This window comes from Vipera ursinii (assembly GCF_947247035.1).
Source record: "Vipera ursinii genome assembly, chromosome: 7".
Classification (NCBI taxonomy): Eukaryota; Metazoa; Chordata; class Lepidosauria; order Squamata; family Viperidae; genus Vipera; species Vipera ursinii.
In genome coordinates, this window is record NC_139521.1 from 4179331 (window position 1) to 4200124 (window position 20794).

General features: G+C 41.3%; 1 protein-coding gene across 2 annotated transcripts; it reads left to right on the plus strand.

The window, feature by feature from the left end:
• The first annotated feature begins 5630 nt into the window (after window positions 1–5630).
• LOC310643609 (toll-like receptor 1) lies at window positions 5631–20618 on the plus strand. Of its 2 annotated transcripts, none has more exons than XM_083368082.1 (2): window positions 5631–9164; window positions 18386–20618. In XM_083368082.1, the coding sequence occupies exon 1, from the start codon at window positions 5810–5812 to the stop codon at window positions 7925–7927; it is 2118 nt and encodes a 705-aa protein (XP_083224208.1). In that variant the 5' UTR covers window positions 5631–5809; the 3' UTR covers window positions 7928–9164; window positions 18386–20618. The 2 variants fall into 2 exon arrangements, with proteins under 2 accessions (XP_083224208.1, XP_083224207.1); XM_083368081.1 differs by lacking the exon at window positions 18386–20618 and adding an exon at window positions 9914–11432.
• The last annotated feature ends 176 nt before the right edge of the window (window positions 20619–20794 follow it).

A 20794-nucleotide genomic window follows, 5' to 3' on the forward strand; every position in this document is an offset into this window, starting at 1 on the left:
GGGCTGGAGTCGCGACGCAACCGGGGGAGGCTTAAGGCGAAGCCTTCGCGGCTCAAAGCAAGGCGGAGCGCTTCTCCGCCGCCGCCTTAGAGAGGAGGAGAAGAAGAAAGAGAATAAGGATGGGGAGGAATATAGCCCTTAAGATTTATTTATACGCCGCTTCAGGGTGAGGGTTTTGCGGAATCCGCATTTTGCACCCCACCCCCCACAATCTGGCTCCTCATTTTACCAACTGATAATCGTAATCCTAGTCATAGTCATAATCAAGCATAATCGTAATCATAATGCAGTCATAATATCATCATAGTTGTAGTCCACCATAAACATAATCGTAAACATAAACTTAATTATAATCGTAGTTGCAGTCCTAGTCATTATCATAAATAAACCTAGTCGTAATCATAGTCATAGTCATAATCAAGCATAATCATAATCAAGCGTAATCATAATCATAATATAATCATAGTTGTAGTCAATCATCATCATCATCATCATCATCATCATCATAACTTGGAACTTATGTGGAACTTCGGACCGCCCCCGATCTGCGTTCATTTCGCCGGGATCTGAAAACCTGGTTTTTTGATCTATCAGGCCTGGACTGAAGGGGTTTTAGCTTTTAATATTGTTTTAATTGTTGGGCTTAAGTAATTTAACCTATTTTAATTTATACTATTTTTATATTGTATTTTATGCTGCCCTGTAAACTGCCCTGAGCCCTTCGGGAATAGGGCGGTATAAAAATTTAATAAATATAAATAAATAAATAAATAAATAAATAAATAAATAAATAAATAAATAAATAAATAAATAAATAAATAAATAAATAAATAAATAAATAATGTTGGAAGGGACCTTGGAGGTCATCTAGTCCAAATCCCTGCTCAGGCAGGAAACCCTATACCATTTCAGGCAAATGGCTGTCCAGTCTCTTCTTAAAGACCTCCAGTGTTGGAGCATTCACAGGTTCTGGAGGCAGGTGGTTCCACTGGTTAATTGTTCTAACTGCTTTGGAGAATAGCTTGGCTCCCTCTTCTTTGGGGCAGCCCCTGAGAGATTGGAAGACTGCTATCATGTCACCCCTCACTCTTCTCTTCGTTAAACTACACATACCCAATTCCAGCAACCGTTCCCTATATAACCATAAACTTATAACCCATATATAACCATAAACTATATAACCATAAACTTAATCGTAATCGTAGTCATAGTCATAGTCATCATCATAAACAAACATAATCATAGTCATAGTCATAATCAATCGCAATCACAATCATCAGAAGCCCCAGGGTTACATGATCAGAAGTCAGACGCCTGGGAGCTGACTCACATTTAAATAACAATAACAACAACAACCAACAATAGTCATGATAAAGTTGTAAGGGGCCTTGGAGGTCATCGAGTCCAACCCTCTGCTCAGGCAGGAAACCTATACCATTTCAGACAAATGGCTGTCCAGTCTCTTCTTAACAACTTCCAGTGTTGGAGCATTCACCACTTTTGGAGGCAGGTTGTTCCACTGGTTAATTGTTCTCACTGTCAGGAAGTTTCTCCTTAGTTCTAGGTTGCTTCTCTCTTTGGTTAATTTCCATCCCTTTATGGTGGCTGCAGTGCCCTCTGATCCCGTGAAACTTTCTGACAAGCAAAGTCAATTGGGGAAGCCAGATTCACGCAACAACCAGGTTACTAACTTAGCAACTGCAGCCGTGATAAAATGGGACAAAACCCACTGAACAACTGTCTCAATTAGCAACGGAAATCTTGTGCTCCGTTGTGGCCGTAATAGGCCTAATAATAATAATAATAAATAATAATAATAATAATAATAATAATAATAATAATAATAATAATAATAATAATAATAATAATAATAATTTTATTTATATACCGCCCTTCTCACGGAGCTATTTTGTTCTTGTCCCCCCCCCCCAAAAAAAGGGTACTGTATTTCAGGATTTTATTTATTTTGTTTAAAGAGAACTAAAGAAGATGAAAACTTCTTTAAGAACCAAAGAGAGTTAGATTCTCTTGGCCACAACAGGCAAACAAACAACAAACAAAAGTGGGGGGAGAGAAATCAATCAAATTCCACGGCAGTGTTTTGGGCGTGAAAAACCAAGGAGGGTCCTTTTAACAGAACTTGAATCTGTAGCCGAACTTTAAACAGAAGCAAAAGATGCAAAGGACATTATTTAAAAGGATTCAAAATGTTACGGGAAGATCTAGGCAGCTGTGGCAAGACTGCTGGGTTAAACAAATTTGGCCACTGAGATTTAAGAAGATAGTTTTCTGATTTGGGATCCTTGGTTAATTTGAAAGATTATTTGTAAGAATGTTATATCATGGAATGGATAAAATGGATGGAGTTTATTTAGGATAAGTATAGGGTTGAGAAGGGGCTTTTTTTTTTCTTTTTCCTTCTTTTTTTTGTCTTTAATATATATTTAATACTATTAAGGTTTGTTCCATTCTATATAAGCTAGAGAGTGTCTTTTTCTTATTCTAGTTTTTTATATATATTTAATATTGTTAAGGTTTGTTTTATCCTATATAAGCTAGAGAGTGATGGATTTTAGAATTTATAGTTGTTAGTATATGGTTGCTTAGGTTTGCTTTTTTTTATATATATACCTTGTATTTAGCTCTGGGAAGTAGGGGGGGGGAGGGGGGGAGGTAGGGGGGGGAGGAGGTAGGGGGGAGGAGGGGAGGTAGGGGGGGAGGAGGGAGGGGGAAGGGAGGTTTTTTTAAAGGAAAATTGTATTTTAAAACTTTTCAATAAAAAAAAAAGAAGATAGTTGGGCCCCAGTGTGGAGGAAGTAGTTGCTACTACAACTTCTTGTATGGCCCCTGAGTAAGAAAGAAACTAGAAGAGGAAACATGCAAATGATTTTATAAAAGCTCAAAACAGAAAGAAAATGTGTGTGTGTGTTGCTTAACTCCTCCGATAATAGTAGTAGTAATAATAGTGATAATAATAATAAAGTTGGAAGGGACCTTGGAGGTCATCTAGTCCAACCCCCTACTAAGGCAGGAAACCCTATGCCGTCTCAGACTAGTGGCTGTCCAATCTCTTTTTAAAAACTTCCAGTCTTGGAGCATTCATCGCTTCTGGAGGCAAGTTGTTCCCCTGGTTAATTGTTCCAAGTGTCAGGAAATTTCTCCTTAGTTCCAGGTTGCTCCTCTCCTTGATTAGTTTCCACCCCAATTAAATCGTCTTATAGAATCACAGAGGGCTATCCAATTATCCTAGGCATCATGTTTCTAGTATCTTAGAAGACCAATGTGAAATTTCACAGTCACATATTATTTTGCTGTTATCCTGTTAAAGTTTCATTGATTATCCTTCGAAAGAATAAAGGATGCTGAACAATGAACTATTAAAGGCGGATGTAATATTGTACCGCGAATTATTTTTTTGCAGAACGATGCCCAGCTGAGTGGAGCCTTCAGTTCTCCTGTCCTTATAGCTGGAAGGAAAATGTCAGCTACAAAGCCTTTTCTCTCCATTTGTGTATTTGTGATAACCTCATGGAATTTCGCCCACTCAGCCACGGAAAGCGAACTTATAGCGAACTATTCAAAGAGTTCTCTCTTTGCCGTTCCCAAAGACTTATCAACCCAAACAACCATTCTGGATCTGTCGCATAATTATCTATCTAAGCTAGAAGTGTCTCATTTTCTCTCCCTTCCCAACTTAAAAATGCTACTTCTCCCTTCCCCCTCCCTCCTCCCCTCCCTACCTCCCCCCTTCCCCCCCCTCCCCCCCTCCCTCCTCCCCCCCCACCTCCCCCTAACCCCCCTCCCCCCCCCGGACCTCCCAGAGCTAAATACAAGGTATATATATATAAAAAAGCAATCATAAACAACCATATACTAACAACTATAAATTCTAAAATCCATCACTCTCTAACTTATATAGGATCAAACAAAACTTAACATTATTAAATATATATAGAAGACAAAATAAAAAAAGAAAAAAGAAAACGAAAGAAGACTTATTCAAATGCTAGATAAAACTTCTTGACCCTATACTTATTCTGGATAAACTCAATCCATTTTCTCCATTCCATAATATAATGTTCTTGCGAGTAATCTTTCAAATAGGCCGAAATCTTCGCCATCTCTGCCAAGTCGGAAACCTTTAAAATCCACTCTTGTATAGTCGGCAGTTCCTCTTTCTTCCAATATTGACCTATCAAAAGTCTTGCTGCCGTAACTAAATTCAACATCAACTTAGAGTCCACAACTGTAGCGTCAACAATTATTCCCAACAAAAAAAATTGCGGACAAAACTTTATCCTCCGTTTAAAAATCTTCTGCATATTCCACCAGACTTTTATCCAAAAAGCCTTGACCTTTTTACATGTCCACCATATGTGAAAATATGTTGCCTCTTCATCACCACACCTCCAACATTTAGGCTGATAATTCGGATACATACTTGCAAGCTTTTTAGGATCTAGATGCCATCTATAAAACATTTTGTAAAAGTTCTCTCTTAAACTTTGAGCTTGAGTGAATTTTACATTCCTCACCCAGATCTTTTCCCACGTGTCCATTGTAATAACTTCCTGAATGTTTGGGCCCATTTTATCATACAATCCTTAACAAGCTCTGTTTCTGAATCGATCTCTATCAATGCAAGATATATCCGTTTAATATGTGCTGGTCCTTGATTTCTAATTTGCTTTATCAAATTTTCATCAGTCGTTGCAAATCCATTTTTTTGATCTTCTTTCCACCTGGCCTGTAACTGAATATACTGAAACCAAGTCTGAACAACCTTCTCTTCTCGCAAGAAACTATATGATTTCAAGCACCAAATATTCCTTTCCAAACTTAAAATTTCCTTGTAAGTAGTCTCATCATGTTTGAAACCAGCATGTATATTTTCTATTGCGTGTTTTGGGATTGCCCACAATGGTATCTTGCTGCTTAACTTATGTCTATACTTCTTCCAAACTCTCAGCAATGCCTGTCTTAAAATATGCATCCTAAACACAGTATCTACCTTCTTATCATACAGCAAATATGCATGCCAGCCAAACAACAGATCATGGCCCTCAAGATTTAATAACCTCAATTGTGTCAAATTAATCCAATCACTTATTCCTACTAGTGCAGCAGCTTCATAATATAATTTAAAATTAGGCATTTTAAGGCCACCTCTCTCACGAGTATCCTGCATAATCTTAAGTTTAACTCGTGGCTTTTTCCCTGCCCACACAAATTTATTGATACCACGCTGCCATTCCTCCAAGTTAGAGTCTTTCTTAAGAATCGGTATCATTTGAAATAAGAATAAAAATTTGGGCAGGACATTCATTTTCACTGCTGCAATCCGTCCCAACAAAGACAATTGCAGTTTTTCCCAACTCTCCAGTTCTTTTTGAATTTTCCCCCAGTCACATATTATTTTGCTGTTATCCTGTTAAAGTTTCATTGATTATCCTTCGAAAGAATAAAGGATGCTGAACAATGAACTATTAAAGGCGGATGTAATATTGTACCGCGAATTATTTTTTTGCAGAACGATGCCCAGCTGAGTGGAGCCTTCAGTTCTCCTGTCCTTATAGCTGGAAGGAAAATGTCAGCTACAAAGCCTTTTCTCTCCATTTGTGTATTTGTGATAACCTCATGGAATTTCGCCCACTCAGCCACGGAAAGCGAACTTATAGCGAACTATTCAAAGAGTTCTCTCTTTGCCGTTCCCAAAGACTTATCAACCCAAACAACCATTCTGGATCTGTCGCATAATTATCTATCTAAGCTAGAAGTGTCTCATTTTCTCTCCCTTCCCAACTTAAAAATGCTACTTCTGTCTCATAATTCTATCGGAGAAATTGATTTGGGTGTTTTCCGGCACAACAAAATCTTGGAGCACCTCGATCTATCTCACAACAATCTAAGGAATGTGTCTGCTTTCCCTATGAAAAGCCTCAAGCATCTAGATCTGGCTTACAATGACTTCGTCACCATGCATTTGTCCTCCGAATTCATCGAGGTCACAAAGCTGGGCTATTTTGGAATTAGTACTAGAACGCTTTCAAGTGTCAACGCCGTTATGCATTTACAAGTGGATACTCTGTTTCTGGACTTAGAAAATCTTCATAAAGATAGGCCCGGAAGCCTTCTTGTGTTCAGGGCAAAGACGGTTCAGATTGTGCTCCCTCAAAGCGCAAAATTTCGCCTCCTCTTGAATCTGGGGTTCAACGGCACAGAACATTTAGAACTTTCTAAGATCCCACTGGGGCAAACCGAAGACTTAAGAACACTTCTGTCAAAAAGCACATTGCTAAATCTAACCATAACCGATACGAAATTCAGTTGGGCAGATCTCGTCAACGTTTTGAAGGCAGTGGGGAAATCCAGCATTAATCATTTAACCCTCTTATACCCAACCATTACTACGTTCGACGCTGGAGCTTTTAAAAATGCGGACCTCTCGCTAAAGAGTTTAACCATCAAATATACACTCCTTGGTACAGCGACATTTAACCAGGACATTGCGTACTCAACATTTTCCAACTTGAACATTGACAGCTTGACTGTTTCTGATTCTGGGATGTTATATACGCTGTGTCCTGAAAAACCCAGTCGGTTTAAGTATTTATGTTTTCAAAACAACACATTGACCGACACAATGCTCAGAGGCTGCGAACACTTAGCTATGCTACAAACGCTCCTTTTGCAAAAGAATAGGCTTGAAGATCTCACCAAGGTGAGTTTAATGACAAGCAACATGATGTCCCTGAATTATATGGATGTAAGCCAGAATCATTTGTATTACAAAGACAGTGGAAACGAATGCAACTGGGGCGAACATGTAACGAAACTGAACTTGTCATTCAACAAGTTAACAGACTCGGTTTTTAGATGTTTACCGAACAACATCCAAATTTTGGACTTACAAAGTAATCGTATTTCAGCTGTGCCTAAAGAGATCGCTGACCTGACTGCTTTAAAGGAGCTAAGCTTGGCTTCTAACAGACTCAATGCCTTTCCAGGATGCGGCCCTTTTAAAAACCTTCAGGTGCTCAACGTAGAAAATAATTTTGTCCTGGACCAGTTTTCTGAATTCTCCCAGACCTGTCAGAATATCCAAAGATTAAAAGGAGGACATAATCCCTTCCACTGCAACTGTAAATTAAGGCAATTGATTAATCTTCAAAAACAAGAATCCGTGGCATTAGTTGGCTGGCCTGACTTTTATAGGTGTGCCTATCCCAGCAACATAAGAGAAACTCGTTTAAAAGATTTCCATGTTTCTGAACTTGAGTGCAACGTGACTGTCTTGATTACGATTGTTCTAGCGGTTACTCTCTTGGTAATCGCCGTTGTAGCCTTCCTCTGCATTCGCTTTGACATTCCTTGGTATTTCAAGATGATCTGGCGCTGGAGCCAAGTGAAGCAGCGGATATGGAAGAATAAATCGGAAGACATCTCTGAGAACGTCCAGTATCATGCCTTTGTGTCCTACAGCGAGCATGATGCTCCCTGGGTCAAAACCGAACTCATTCCCAATCTGGAGAAGGAAGACGGGTCCTTAAGGATCTGTCAACACGAGAGGAACTTCATCGCCGGGAAGAGCATTGTGGAGAACATCATAGACTCCATAGAGAAGAGCTACAAGTCCATCTTTGTGCTGTCTCCCAATTTCGTGCAGAGCGAGTGGTGCCATTACGAGCTGTATTTTGCTCACCACAAGTTATTCAGCGAGAACGCCGACGGTTTAATTCTGATTTTGTTGGAGCCCATCCCGGCCTACCTCATTCCCGCCAGGTACTACAAACTCAAAGCCTTGATGGCCAAGAGGACCTACCTGGAATGGCCAAGAGACAAGAGAAAACATGCCTTTTTCTGGGCTAATCTGAGAGCGGCTCTCCAGATTAAATTGCCAAACCCGGAAGAAATGAAAGAGCCCTAGGTGAGGATGCTGACGACCAAAGACATTGGTGTCCGTCATTCTTTTAATGACAGACAAATCGTTTTCGGTAGCGTAGTTACAAAAAACCAAGTTCTCCTTTGGACCCTGACTTATAGAGGAGATGGACGTCTAACTCAACTTTATCCGTACCGGTTTTATTTTATTTTTTTTAAAAAAATATTAAATTAATAATTTTCCCTTTTCTTGTTCTCGCATCCTGACACGGGACGACACAAGTTCCACATCGGATATGAAAACATCTAAGAACTTCTGTAGGGGGAAAAAAAAATGTTCCCTGCATCCTGATGGGTATATATTTGAAGACCTTTTAAAATGGCTTTTTTTTATTTGCTATAATTTCCCTGACTTTTCTCCTTCCTAATTTTTTGTATTAGGTTTGATTTTTTTGGCTAGAGTCACCTTGGATTTGTTTAAAAATGATCTAGGTGTTCCAAAAATTAAACAAACAACAAAAAAATCATGAAAAAAAATCTCAGTTGCTCTTTCTACGCTGACAATCAGCTGAATTATATTGGCCTTCTTGCAACCTATAAACATCTTCCCCAATCAAAGAAAAGATTTAGGGATTAGGAATTTAATTTGTATTAGTGAATAAGATGCTCATATAACACGTTTTTTCCGAATGATTACTATTTTATAAAACTTTTATAAACTTTATTTAAAAAAAAACACCCACATCTTCCCCAGTGTAAATCCGGGTTAATCTCATGGGACTTATTCCAAGAAAAATGACAATCAGGTTGTAGTCCAGAGACATTTGCAAGCAATTGTCCTCCGATACCACGGCAGAGTGACAATTTCTGAAAGAAGCTCTGTTGCAGGTTGTTTGATTGTAGTGTGTGGCAACCGCTCTTTTGTGATTCATTGTGCAACTCCATCTCACAGAGGTATCTTCTGGATAAAAAAAGCGAGGTGGGGAAAAGAAATTTTCCCTCAAAAAGAAAAAAACATGAAGGGGAAAAAATCAACTTCTATCATCTCCAGCTTCCCTTTAGTACACCCCAACGATGCCAACAGAATGAGGGTTTGTGTAGTAGGCTAATGCTGTTAAAGCCAAATGTTTAGGCTGGATTTGGCATTTTTAGGCACCCGTCAAGTCCTTCTCAAGGACCTGGCATAGGCAGATGTGGACTGATGGCGCTGGAGGATGTAAGCTATTCCAATTGCCTTTTGCAACTGACCAATGGTGACTTTGTCAAGGCCGATTGTCCACAGAGTTGCACAGCAGCTGTCGGAGACACAAACACAAACTTGTAGTCATTTGTCAAGCCAATAATTTAATAGCTAAACAGCTTCTGCAATGAGGTAATGTAGCAGAAGGTGGAGGATGCAATGATAGGAATGACTCAGCAGGATCTGCGTCCCTTTAAGAGCCTGAGTATAAAAGGGTAGTCTTTTGCTGCTGTGTCCTCTCGCATCCATTTCCTGCCGTAAATGCTGTCTGTTGGAGTTTGCTGTATTAGCACGTGTGTGTGTATTTTGTTCCTAGTGTATATTGTAGATAGTGTAATATAAACTACCATTTGACACAAACCACTGTTTACCGTATTTATTCCTGGGTTATCTCAGCACAATAAGACGGTGCATGCTCTGATATAGCAAGGGATTCAATCAAGATCACATGAGGTACTAATGCCACTGCATAAAGCCTTAGTAAGACCACTCCTAGAATACCGCAACCAGTTTTGGTCTCCACACTATAAAAAAAGATGTTGAGACTCTAGAAAGGGTGCAGAGAAGAGCCACCGAGATGATGAGGGGACATTGTGAAGAACGGTTGCTGGAATTGGGCATGTCTAGTTTAATGAAGAGAAGGACCAGGGGAGACATGGTAGCAGCCTTCCAGTATTTGAGGGCCTGTCACAGAGAGGAGGGGGTCAACCTCTTTTCCAAAGCACCTGATGGCAGGACAAGAAACAACAGATAGAAACTAATCAAGGAGAGAAGCAACTTGGAAATAAGGAGAGTTTTTGTACCAATGAGAACAATCCACCAATGGAACAGAAATTGCCTTCAGAGGTTGTGGGAGTTTCATCGCTGGAAGTTTTCAGGAAGAGACTGGACTGCCATCTTTCAGAAATGGTGTAGGGTCTTCAGCTTGGGTGGGGGGTTGGACTAGATGACCTACAAGGTCCTATTCTATTCTATTCTATTCTATTCTATTCTATTCTATTCTATTCTATTCTATTCTATTCCTTCATTTCATTATTCTATTCTATTCATTATTCTATTCTATTCTTCATTTCATTATTCTATTCTACTCTATTCTATTCATTTCACTATTCTATTCTATTCTATTGTTCATTTCATTATTCTATTCTATTCTATTCTATTCTATTCTTCATTTCATTATTCTATTCTATTCTATTCTATTCTACTCTATTCTATTCTATTCTATTCTATTCTATTCTATTCTATTCTATTCTATTCTATTCTATTCTATTCTATTCTATTCTATTCGTATACAGTAATATGTAAAATCGTCATGGAACATTAGTGACATCTAGTGGTGTTAGATATTCCTAGAAAAGGCAAGGTTCATGTTGCCTATTATTACTGGAAGGAATAAGAAAAAACACGTCACATTTACTCATACGGGACATTTTTTATGATGAAAAGCTGTGGCTATAAAATGGTCTTCGTTGCAGGAAAAAAATAAGCAATACCGGGTCCATTCTTCTGACAGCATCAGATAAGATCCTTCATTTGAAGACTAGCTAACCTCCTTGGGCCATACAGTTGTTATGTCAAAGGCTTAAGATCACAGATTGAGTTGTAGTCCAGAAAGATTTATTGGCCTAGCCCAGGGGCAGGCAACCTCGGCTCTTTTATGACTCATGGACTTCAACCCCCAGAATTCCTGAGTCAGCTATGCTGACTCAGGAATTCTGGGAGTTGGAGTCCATGAGTCATAAAAGAGCCAAGGTTGCCTACCCCTGGCCTAGCTTATAGACAAGAATCTAGTTAACTAATGCAGTGAACCTTTTGGGGACCAGGGACCGGTTCCATGGAGAAAGGTTTTTCCACAGACTAACGAGTGCATAGTTTTGTGTGCTGTCTGCGTCCCGCGGATGGGGCTTTGCTTGTTGGTGCGGACCGGTTGCTGGCATGTTGCGGCCTAATACTGGTCCACGGACTGGGGGTTGGGGAACCCCTGAATTAATGGTCAGCACTCAATTAGTGTGAGGTAAAGCTCCGTGGAATTCAAGGAGGCTAGATTTAAATTTCACGACAACGCAAGGACGCTAAGCTGATGGTGCATTTCATTCCACCAGCTCTGCTTGCACTTGAGGGGTCCTTGGTGTTCTCTGAGCTTGTTTTCTTAGAGATGTTTCATTATGCAAACCAGGTAACAGCAGCAGCAGTGATGATGTTACCACAGTTGGTCATGAAACGTCTGCAAGAAAACAGCCCAGCTGAGAGAGCACCAAAGACCCCACAGTTGTCGTCATTCTCCTCCTCCTCCTCCTCCTCCTCCTCTTCTGCCACCTCCTCCTCCTCCTCTTCTCCTTCTCCTCCTCCTCCCCTCCCCTCTTCTTCTTCTTCTCTTCCTCCTCTTCCTCCTCTGCCACCTCCTCCTCCCTTTCCCCCCTCCTCCTCCTCTTCTCCTCCTCCTCCTCCCCCTCCCCCTCCTCCCCTTCTTCTCTTCCTCCTCCTCCTCTGCCACCTCCTCCTCCTCCTCCCCCTCCCTTCTTCTTCTCTTCCTCCTCCTCCTCCTCTGCCACCTCCTCCTCCTCTTCTTCTCCTCCTCCTCCTCCTCCTCCCCCTCTTCTTCTTCTTCTTCTTCTTCTTCTCCTCCTCCTCCTCTGCCACCTCCCCCTCCCCCCTTCTTCTTCTTCTTCTTCTTCTTCCTTCTTCTTCTTCTTCTTCTTCCTCCTCCTCCTCCTCCTCCCTCCCTCCCTTCTAGCACTGATGATGTTCCCTAGTTGGGTAATGAAATGTCTGCAAGAAAATCACCAAGGTTAGAGAGTACCAAGGACCCCACCTCCTCTTTCTTCCTTCCCTTCTTCTTCTTCTTCTTCTTCTTCTTCTTCTTCTTCTTCTTCTTCTTCTTCTTCTTCTTCTTCTTCTTCTTCCTCCTCCTCCTCCTCCTCCTCCTCCCTCCCTCCCTTCTAGCACTGATGATGTTCCCTAGTTGGGTAATGAAATGCCTGCAAGAAAGCAACCAAGCTGAAGGGAGCATCAGAGGACCCCCACATTCCCATTCTTCCTCCACTCTGCAAACCTCGTTCCCTTGTTCCCTTGATGTTACCTAGTTTGGTAATGAAAAGAAAACGGCCACGCTCCAGGACCCCTCCTTCCAGCCCTGAGCTGCAGATGTTCTCTTTTATCTACCCGCTCTTCTCCCACAAGTCTTGAGTTATTGTACAGCTCTATTCCTGAGTTCTGTCTGGAGGCAGATTCACAAGTTCGACAAACACGGGCAATACGTAGGGTCAACACAATATATAAATCATGACACCACTATTTACTGCTCTCCTTTCCCGCTGGGCTTCTTGTCCTCAAGTCAGCAGACAGGTTTACTGATATACAGGTAGTCCTCAGGTTATGATCACAATTGAGCCCAGGTTTTTTGTTGCTAAGTGAGAACATTAGTTAGGTGTGAAGTGAATTTGACTTCCCCATTGACGCTTCTCATCAGACGGTCACAAAAGGGGAATCACGTGACTCCAGGACACCGCAACCGTCATAAATACGAGCCCGTTGTGTGGCATCTGAATGTACATCGCATGACCGTGGGGACGCTGCAACGGTCATGTGAAAAACGGCTGTAAGTCGCTTTTTTCAGGGCTGTTGTAACTTCTGAATGGTCCCTAAGCAAACTGTTCTTAGGTCGAGGACGACCTGTAATTCCAGGAACAGGGAACAGTCGTGTGTGAAGGCGGAAGTTGCTTCAGTCTCCCCACATGGCAACACAAACAGGTGTGCGGGGGTGCTTCGTGGAGCAGTTACCTCCTGCAAGTCACAATGGCATTTACCAAATCACAAAAGGACGCCTTCTTCACGCGGCTTTGCAAGATTCTTCTGCCGGATGATGAGCAGAGATAATGACATTGCCGGATTTGGCTAATTAGGTGTCCCAATTAGTTGGGCCACGTGAAGAAAGTTAGCAACACGGTGCGCCAATGGCCAGCCAGGCTTGTCCTACCCTGTCTGTCTTGTACTGCAAATAGAGTAATCTGGTGGATTGAGCAGAACCGGGTCAAAAGATAGTTGGGAAGTCTTGAGAAACTTTTCGCCACTTGCGCTTAAGAGGTAGGGTAGATTTTCACGGGATGCAACATGAAGGCGTTTAAGCGTCGGACTAGAAACTCGAGTGGCAGTTTCCCCTTCCGTTAAACCGGCCAGGGAACTCTTGTTCCACTAATTAGGAACTAATTACTAGCTTCCTCATTTTTTCTAAGAGTCGTAGCAGGTGGTGTTGGCTTAATTGTTGTAGAGTGGAATGACCAACTGGTGTACGTTTTGAAGATGGAACGTGAAGTCCTTGGTGCCCTCTGAGTTTGGTCGTTTCCTTATGGACATTTCATTACCCAGCTAGGTAATGTCATCAGTGCTAGAAGCGAGTGGATTTTGCTCTTTTACCTAGCTGGGTGATAAAACATTTGCAAGAAAACTACCAAGCTCAGAAAGCAGCAAAGGTCCCATACTCCCCTGCCTCCTCTCCGCAAACCCCACTCTCTTCTAGCACTGATGACGTTACCTAGTTGGGTAATGAAATGTCTGCAAAAAAAGATTACCAAGCTCAGAGAGCACCAAGGACCCCCCTTAGTTCAACCCTGAGCTACAAATATTCTTTTCTATAGGTACTTGATGGAATCCATACTGACATGTTTAACTATTGAAATCATGACAGAATAGAATAACCGTGGCCCATTTTAACTTTATATAAAACTACAGTAGGCCTTCATCTATGATTGGTTGTGCCAGGGAGAGCAAGGATGAAAAGGTAGAGGCGATTCTTTAGATACCTAACTTTTGCCTAACCAACAATGAACGTGCATGAATTTCCGCTTGAAGCGGTGCCTCTGAATAAACCCTCATTTGGTGTTAGGTGTGTCGGTAACATCACGGAACAAAAAGAACGCGAGGAACAAGGTGGCTCGTTGGCGCCAACTCTGAAGTCATATTTCCGACGCAACGACAGCAGCAACAACGTTTAGGATGACGTAGTCGGAATCCTAAGGACATTTGAAAAATAATCACATGCCCACCAGGTCCATTTAAATCAATGGAATAGTAATCATAAATGGAAGCAGTCCTCAACTTACAACGATTCGTTAAGTGATCGTTCAAAGTGACAACGGCACTGGGAAAAAAGTGGCTTTGACCCTTTTTCAGAGTTACGACCTTTGCCGCGTTCCCCAGGATCATGTGATCAAAATTGAGAATGCTTGGCAACTGCTTCATACTCGTGACCGTTGCCGGGGCCTGAGATTGTGTGATTCTCCTTTTGCGACCTTCTGACAAGCAAAGTCAATGGGGGGAGCCAGATTCACTTAACCACCGTGCGATCAAGGTTGTAAGATGGAGGAAAACTCACTTAACAAATGTCTCCCTTAACAACATAAATTTTGGCCTCAATTATCGTCGTAAGTCGAGGACTATCTGTAATTATTCTGTTCCTAAATTTAATGGATCTGCTCTAAATATCCCTTCTGTACTTCTTTTTCCCCCCAATTACTTTCATTTTATTTTCTTTTTTTTTTAAAAAAAAGAATGCAACTTTGCCGGGAGTGTTATTTACACACTGACATTTACTATGCGTCTTGTTTCATTAACAAGTATTTTATACATTTTTCCATACTATATATGACATATGAGGACTGTACAGTACAAATTTATATTCACAGTTTGACATGACAAAATGTCATTGCGGAATTCCCCCATCGGATTACCAAAAAAGTAGAAACAGCATAGGAACATTGAAACATTCACATCTTTAGCAAAGAAAGATTACCAAAATTTTCAGTATCCGCAAACAATAGGAAGACATGCTAAAAACCTTTATTTGCCCAATTATTATTAGCTTATAAAATATATTATATTTTATTTTATTTTAAAAAATTCTGCATAGTTTTTAGATGAGAAGTAGAATAAATGTAATGTTCCAGCTACATCTGCAGGCGAGGATTTGAAAAGAGGCTTAAGCGAGACGATTATTTTGCCTGTGTAACATTTTCAAAATATATAAATAGTTAAGAAAGTGCTAATATTTGCAAAACGTAATGGGAATTATTATAGCCCTTTAAAATACTTTTTTCCGCAGTTTTATTGGAAAAGATATACTTTGCTAAGCCAGAAGTCAAAAATATAAACACGGTTCTATCATGAAAGTGTTATATGCGTGTGTGTTTTAACAGAACAACAGCCCTAACTGAAGACAAAATTTTGGAAACCTCAACAGCCCCAAACTGGGGAAAAAACCCTTTTTCATCACGCTTCATCAGATGCGACTAAAAAAAGGCATCCTAAAAGATGTATCCTATAGAGTGCAATTCTACTAGTGGACGAGGGGCCTGAGAAATGGATGTTTTCCCGATTTCTTTGGTACAGATAGCCCTCGACTTAAAACAGATCATTTCGTGACCGTTCCAAGTTACAACGGCGCTGGGGAAAAAAAAGTGAGCTATCGCCATTTTTCACACTTAACGACCGTCACAGTCTCTCCATGGTCACTTGATCAAAATCCGGATGCTTGGCAACTGACCCCTATTTATGACGCTCCTGCCAGGACGAAAAGGACGTAAATTTTGCAAGCAATTCCCAATTCCTTATTTTCTAGAACGTTTTTGTCCATTCTGGTCTTTGGCTCTCATCTAAGCGCTGGCTAGGTCCTACTCAGAGCTTAGATGGACTTAGTAGGAGCAGGGATGGATGACGATAGCAAGTCTTCCAGTATCTCAGGGGCTGCCCCAAAGAAGAGGGAGTCAAGCTATTCTCCAAAGCCCCTGAAGGCAGGACAAGAAGCAACGGATGGAAACTAGTCAAGGAGAGAAGCAACCTGGAACTAAGGAGAAACTTCCTGACAGTGAGAACAACTAACCAGTGGAACAACCTGCCTCCAGAAGCGGTGAACGCTCCAACCCTGGAAGTCTTCAAGAAGAGACTGGACATCCATTTGTCTGAAATGGTAGAGGGTTTCCTGCCTGACCAAGGGGTTGGACTAGAAGACCTCCTTCCAACTCTGTTATTCTGGGTCCAAATCTCATTGGTAGTCAAGATCTTGAGGACCACAGCAATCTGTCGGTAGCAGCTTGCCTTTCTACATCCCTACAAGCTTTTGTGGGAACCGTCGCTAACTGGGTTATTTAAAGAACTTAGTGAAAGAAGATCTTTCTTAGACGTGGATTTAGGTCTACAGATTCCAGAGTACGGGGTTCACTTCTAAAGGTCACTCTTGACTTACATCCATTTGTTTAGTGACCACTCAAAGTTACAACAGCACTGGAAAAAAGTGACCACTTTTCACACTTTGTTGCAGCATCCCCACGGTGACGTGATCAAAATTCAGACCCTTGGCACAACCGACTCATATTTACGACGCTCGCAGTGTCTCCGGGGTGTGTGTGTGGTGTCACGCGACACCCTTTTGCGACCTTCAGAGAAGCAAAGTCAACGGGGGAAGCCAGATTCCCTTAACGACCGTGTTACTGACTTAATTGCGGCTTTTCGCTTAACGACGGTGGCGAGAAAGGTCGAAAAAAGGGGACAAACTCAATAGCTGGCTTTGCTTAGCCACATAAATTTTGCGCTCAGTTGCGGTCGTAAGTCAAGGACAACCTGTGTAAAAAGAACGCTCGTCTTTAGTGGCCGAGAAAAGGGGGAATCATCCACTTTCACATAACAACTCAACAACTGTTTCAAGAAACGCCGTCAAACAGGGGCCAAACTCAGTAACTGTCTCACTTAGCAACGTAAATTTGGGGGTCAGTTGTCGTCGTATGTTGAGGACGATATGTCTTGACCAAACTGCAAAGGGTATAAAATCTGCTGTGGTTTTTTTTTCTTTTCCTTTCATTCTGCCACATATTCGTCCGCATCAATACAAAGAAACTTTTCATAGCGTTGGCCTCAAATTAATTAGCCAGTTATACAGATTTGCATGGCGGCTAAACTGTATCCTTCCCCTCCCTTTTTTTTTTGCTCAGAATTAAGGAAAATAAAATAAAAACTCCCGACACATCTAAAACAGGGAAGCAGATGAAGAGATTCTGAAGCTTTTATTAGCAAATTAGAATTAGGGGAAGTTTTTTCCTCCTTCCATTTCATTTTATGGTAAATTATCTGATGGCGTCAACCCCCATTGAAGTCGGGTGGGGGAAAAATAAATAAATCCAAAACGCTTCGTAGGAAATAAGTTTACGCAAAACCAAGGCTTACGGCACTGCATGTTGTTGTTGTTGTTTTTTTTTTTTTAACAAAATGTTGGTGATAAAATTTACCGAAGGAGCTTGAAAAATATTTGTCTATTTTATGCAAAGGCACCACTTGGTAAATCACGTTCGTTTCAGCTCTCGATGGGTGTGTGCTTTCAATGCACAGCTGTCACCGCCTTCTAGTGCTTTATTTAAAAAAATCTCGATTATTTTTAGAGGGGACGCAAAGGATCAGCTGGTAGTTGCGATTCTCTCCACTTTAATGTCCCAGCGTCGAGTTCCTGACACTTAAAAAGCAAATTAATTTTCTTGCTTTTTTTTTTACCCCCCTCCTCTTCTCGCACCCGGACCGGACAAGTGTTAAAAGTCTAATGATCCGTTTGGTTTGACAATACAGCAGAAAAACGCAAGAGATTTTTGTTCCATTACAGCTACGGTTTCTAGATTGCAGAGTTCATGATTCCTCCGTTGTTGGCTTATTATCAATTAGCGATCGTCTGGATTTTTGCAATGCAGATAAGTCTTAATTTATATTCCAATAACCGTACAATTCCTCCTGGTATAAGCCGATATTCAAAAAGCAGCATAAATGCGCCGTATTCAAAGAACTACTCCCAATGTACATGCAGAGCACGGCTATCTTAAGGTTTGACATCGAATTGGGAACAGGCTTCAGAGAGTCCTCAGATTGTAACAATTCATTTAGTGACCCGACTGAAAGCGGCGACTTCTGGCAATTTTTCACACTTACGACCACTGCAGCGTTCCCCTGGTCACTAATCAAAATTCAGATGCTTGGCATCTGATCCATACTTGGGATGGTTGCAGTATCCCCGGGGGTGTGTGCGTGTCACGAAATCCTCTTTTAGTGACAAGCCAAGTTCACGGGGAAGCCAAATTCACTTAACAACCGTGTTACTAACTCAACGGCTGCACTGAGGTGCAAGGAAGGGTGTGGCAAGGTGTGGCAAGGAAGGGTCGCAAAATGGGGCAAAATTCGTTTCACACTTGTCTGGCTTAGCAACAGAAATTTTGAGCTCAAGTTGTGGTCGTAAAGTCGAGGGTTACCTGCATATCCAATCTCAAGCGAGCTGGTCACTAAACGTTCGTCTTTGTTCTCCCTTCTTCCCAATGACGGCCATTCTTCAATTTTGTGCACATTTTGAATTCAGGACAACCCTGTTTCGAACGCACAGAGATAAGCTTGTTTCCATCTGGCGTTTCTCCGACACCTTGAAAATGCTGGGAGAGGCGTTACCGACATCGGTGACATGGCAGACTCGATACAGCTGAGTCCTCGACTTACGGCCGCAACGGAGCCCAAAATCTAGGTTGTTAAGGGAAAAAGTTGTGAAGTGAATTTGGCCCCATTTTATGACTTTTCTCGGTACAGTTGTCAAGCGAATCACTGCGGTTCCTTAATTAGTAACACGGTTGTTAAGTGAACCCTTGACTCTGCTCGTCAGAAGGGTCGCAAAAGGGGACGCCGCGACCGTCACAAATATGAACCAGTCGCCAAGCGCCTGAAATTTTAATCACATGACCGCGGGGATGCCGCGACGGTCTTAAGAGGAAAACGTGCTCATCAATCACTTCTTCCAGTGTCGTCGTAAGTTCAAACAGTCATTAAATGAACCCCTGTAAGACGAGGACTACCTACGCCATTTAGCTTTCATAAAAATCATGTCCTTTTTTGCCTCCTTCACTGAAATGGGCAAGTGTTCCTTCATCTTGGGGCCAAGGACAATTTGAAACACACACAAGCAGACCACAATGTACAACTATTTATTTGCTGACTGTTCAAAGTTACGACGATGCTGAATTGATTCATGATCCATTTTTATTTTTATTTTTCACATTTTCAACTGTGTTAGCATTTCCCTGGTCCCCTGATCAAAATCCGGAAGCTGGGCAACCGTCTCATATTTGTGAGAATCTTATTTCAGAAATATCCAAAAATATGGAGATGGGGGAAGAAGGCCAGCTAATCTGGAATTTAAATAGCATTTTTGGGAGGAACTGAACAAGACTTGACTAAGGCGTGAAAACCTTTGCACCGGAAACAATGGACGTGGTCCAGTCAAAAGGGTTCTAAATTACACTGGTTTAATGAGAGTTAGGTAATACAACTTTTAAAAAAGTAAGAGGATGATGAAAAAGTGCTAGAAAAGTTTATACCAGAACAACTGAAGCTAAATACAATTTATGGAACAATACAACAAGCAATTTTGAGTACGTCAACTTGCCCCTGAGCAATTATTTACTCGAAATGTATGTGATTTTTACTTTATAAAGTGTTTAGTTTACATTTTGCAATCCCTTCCCCTCCTGCTTCGTGCCTCTGGGTTTTTGTTGCCATCGTTGGCTTCCATTATTTTAACCTTTCTTTGTCTTTCTTCTTCTTTTTTTTCTTCTACATAGGAGAAGAAGCTGCAAAAGGACAAAACGCTGGTGGATTACAAGGAGTCTCGTTTCCTTAATATAAAAAAAATAAAATTTCCATCTCTGAAGCTATGGAAGATGTGGAGCATGAAACGTATCCAATCTTTCAATTGTTATTATTATTTTCTTTTTTTTTTGAGGGGGGGGGAGAAATTATCGATACTGAGTAAGTATTGCAAAGACACTTGGTCAGAGCTTGTCTGCGGACGTTTTCATATAAAGCCGGCAAAAAATGTTTGGACGGGGTCTTTAAAAGTGTTACCTTCTTGATCTGTGGCCATCTGTGACCATCTCTGGAAGCGCTTCAATTAAAAGAAATCTTTTTCTTCAGTATCGCGCGAATGCGGAAGTGTCTCGGATGGAAATTCATTTCTAACAAGGAAGAGCTGAATTTATTTGGCCTGGAATTGTGGCTTTTCTCAGCTAAGGCAGGTGGAGAGGTTTGTCGAGGGCAGGAGATGCCGAAGGAGTGGGGAAAATTTCTATGCCTGCCGCACTCCCCCAGCGAGGTAGATTTTGATCAATTTAAATCAATGAATGTCACACCGGTACCTTGTGTGTCCCATTCATACAGTTGCATGAGAAAAAAAACAACAACAAAACAACAAAACCCAGATCACTGCATCCCAGTGAGAAGCGTTTGCTTAGTGAATCTACCAAGACACTCGATCCCAGGCAAAACAGAAGAACAACTTACACAACCCCGCAGACACATTAAAAAAAGGCAACGTTGATCAGGATGTACGACATCTGCGTGGACGTCCACTTTCTGGTGATAAGCGGAGAATATATTTTTTTTCATTCATTCCCAGGGTTGAGGATTTCATTTTCTGCATCCCCCACTTCCCCCCCCCCCCAAAAAAAAGAACAAGAAGCGTCTTCTGGAACATGCTTGTCTAACCAACGCTATTTTTTTTTTAAAAAAAGATCCATTCATTGCATTGCTGGGCATAAAAAGGAGATGTGTATCCTTTAATTACAGGCACACAAAAATCTCTGGCAAGGATTAGCAAACTGGATTTTG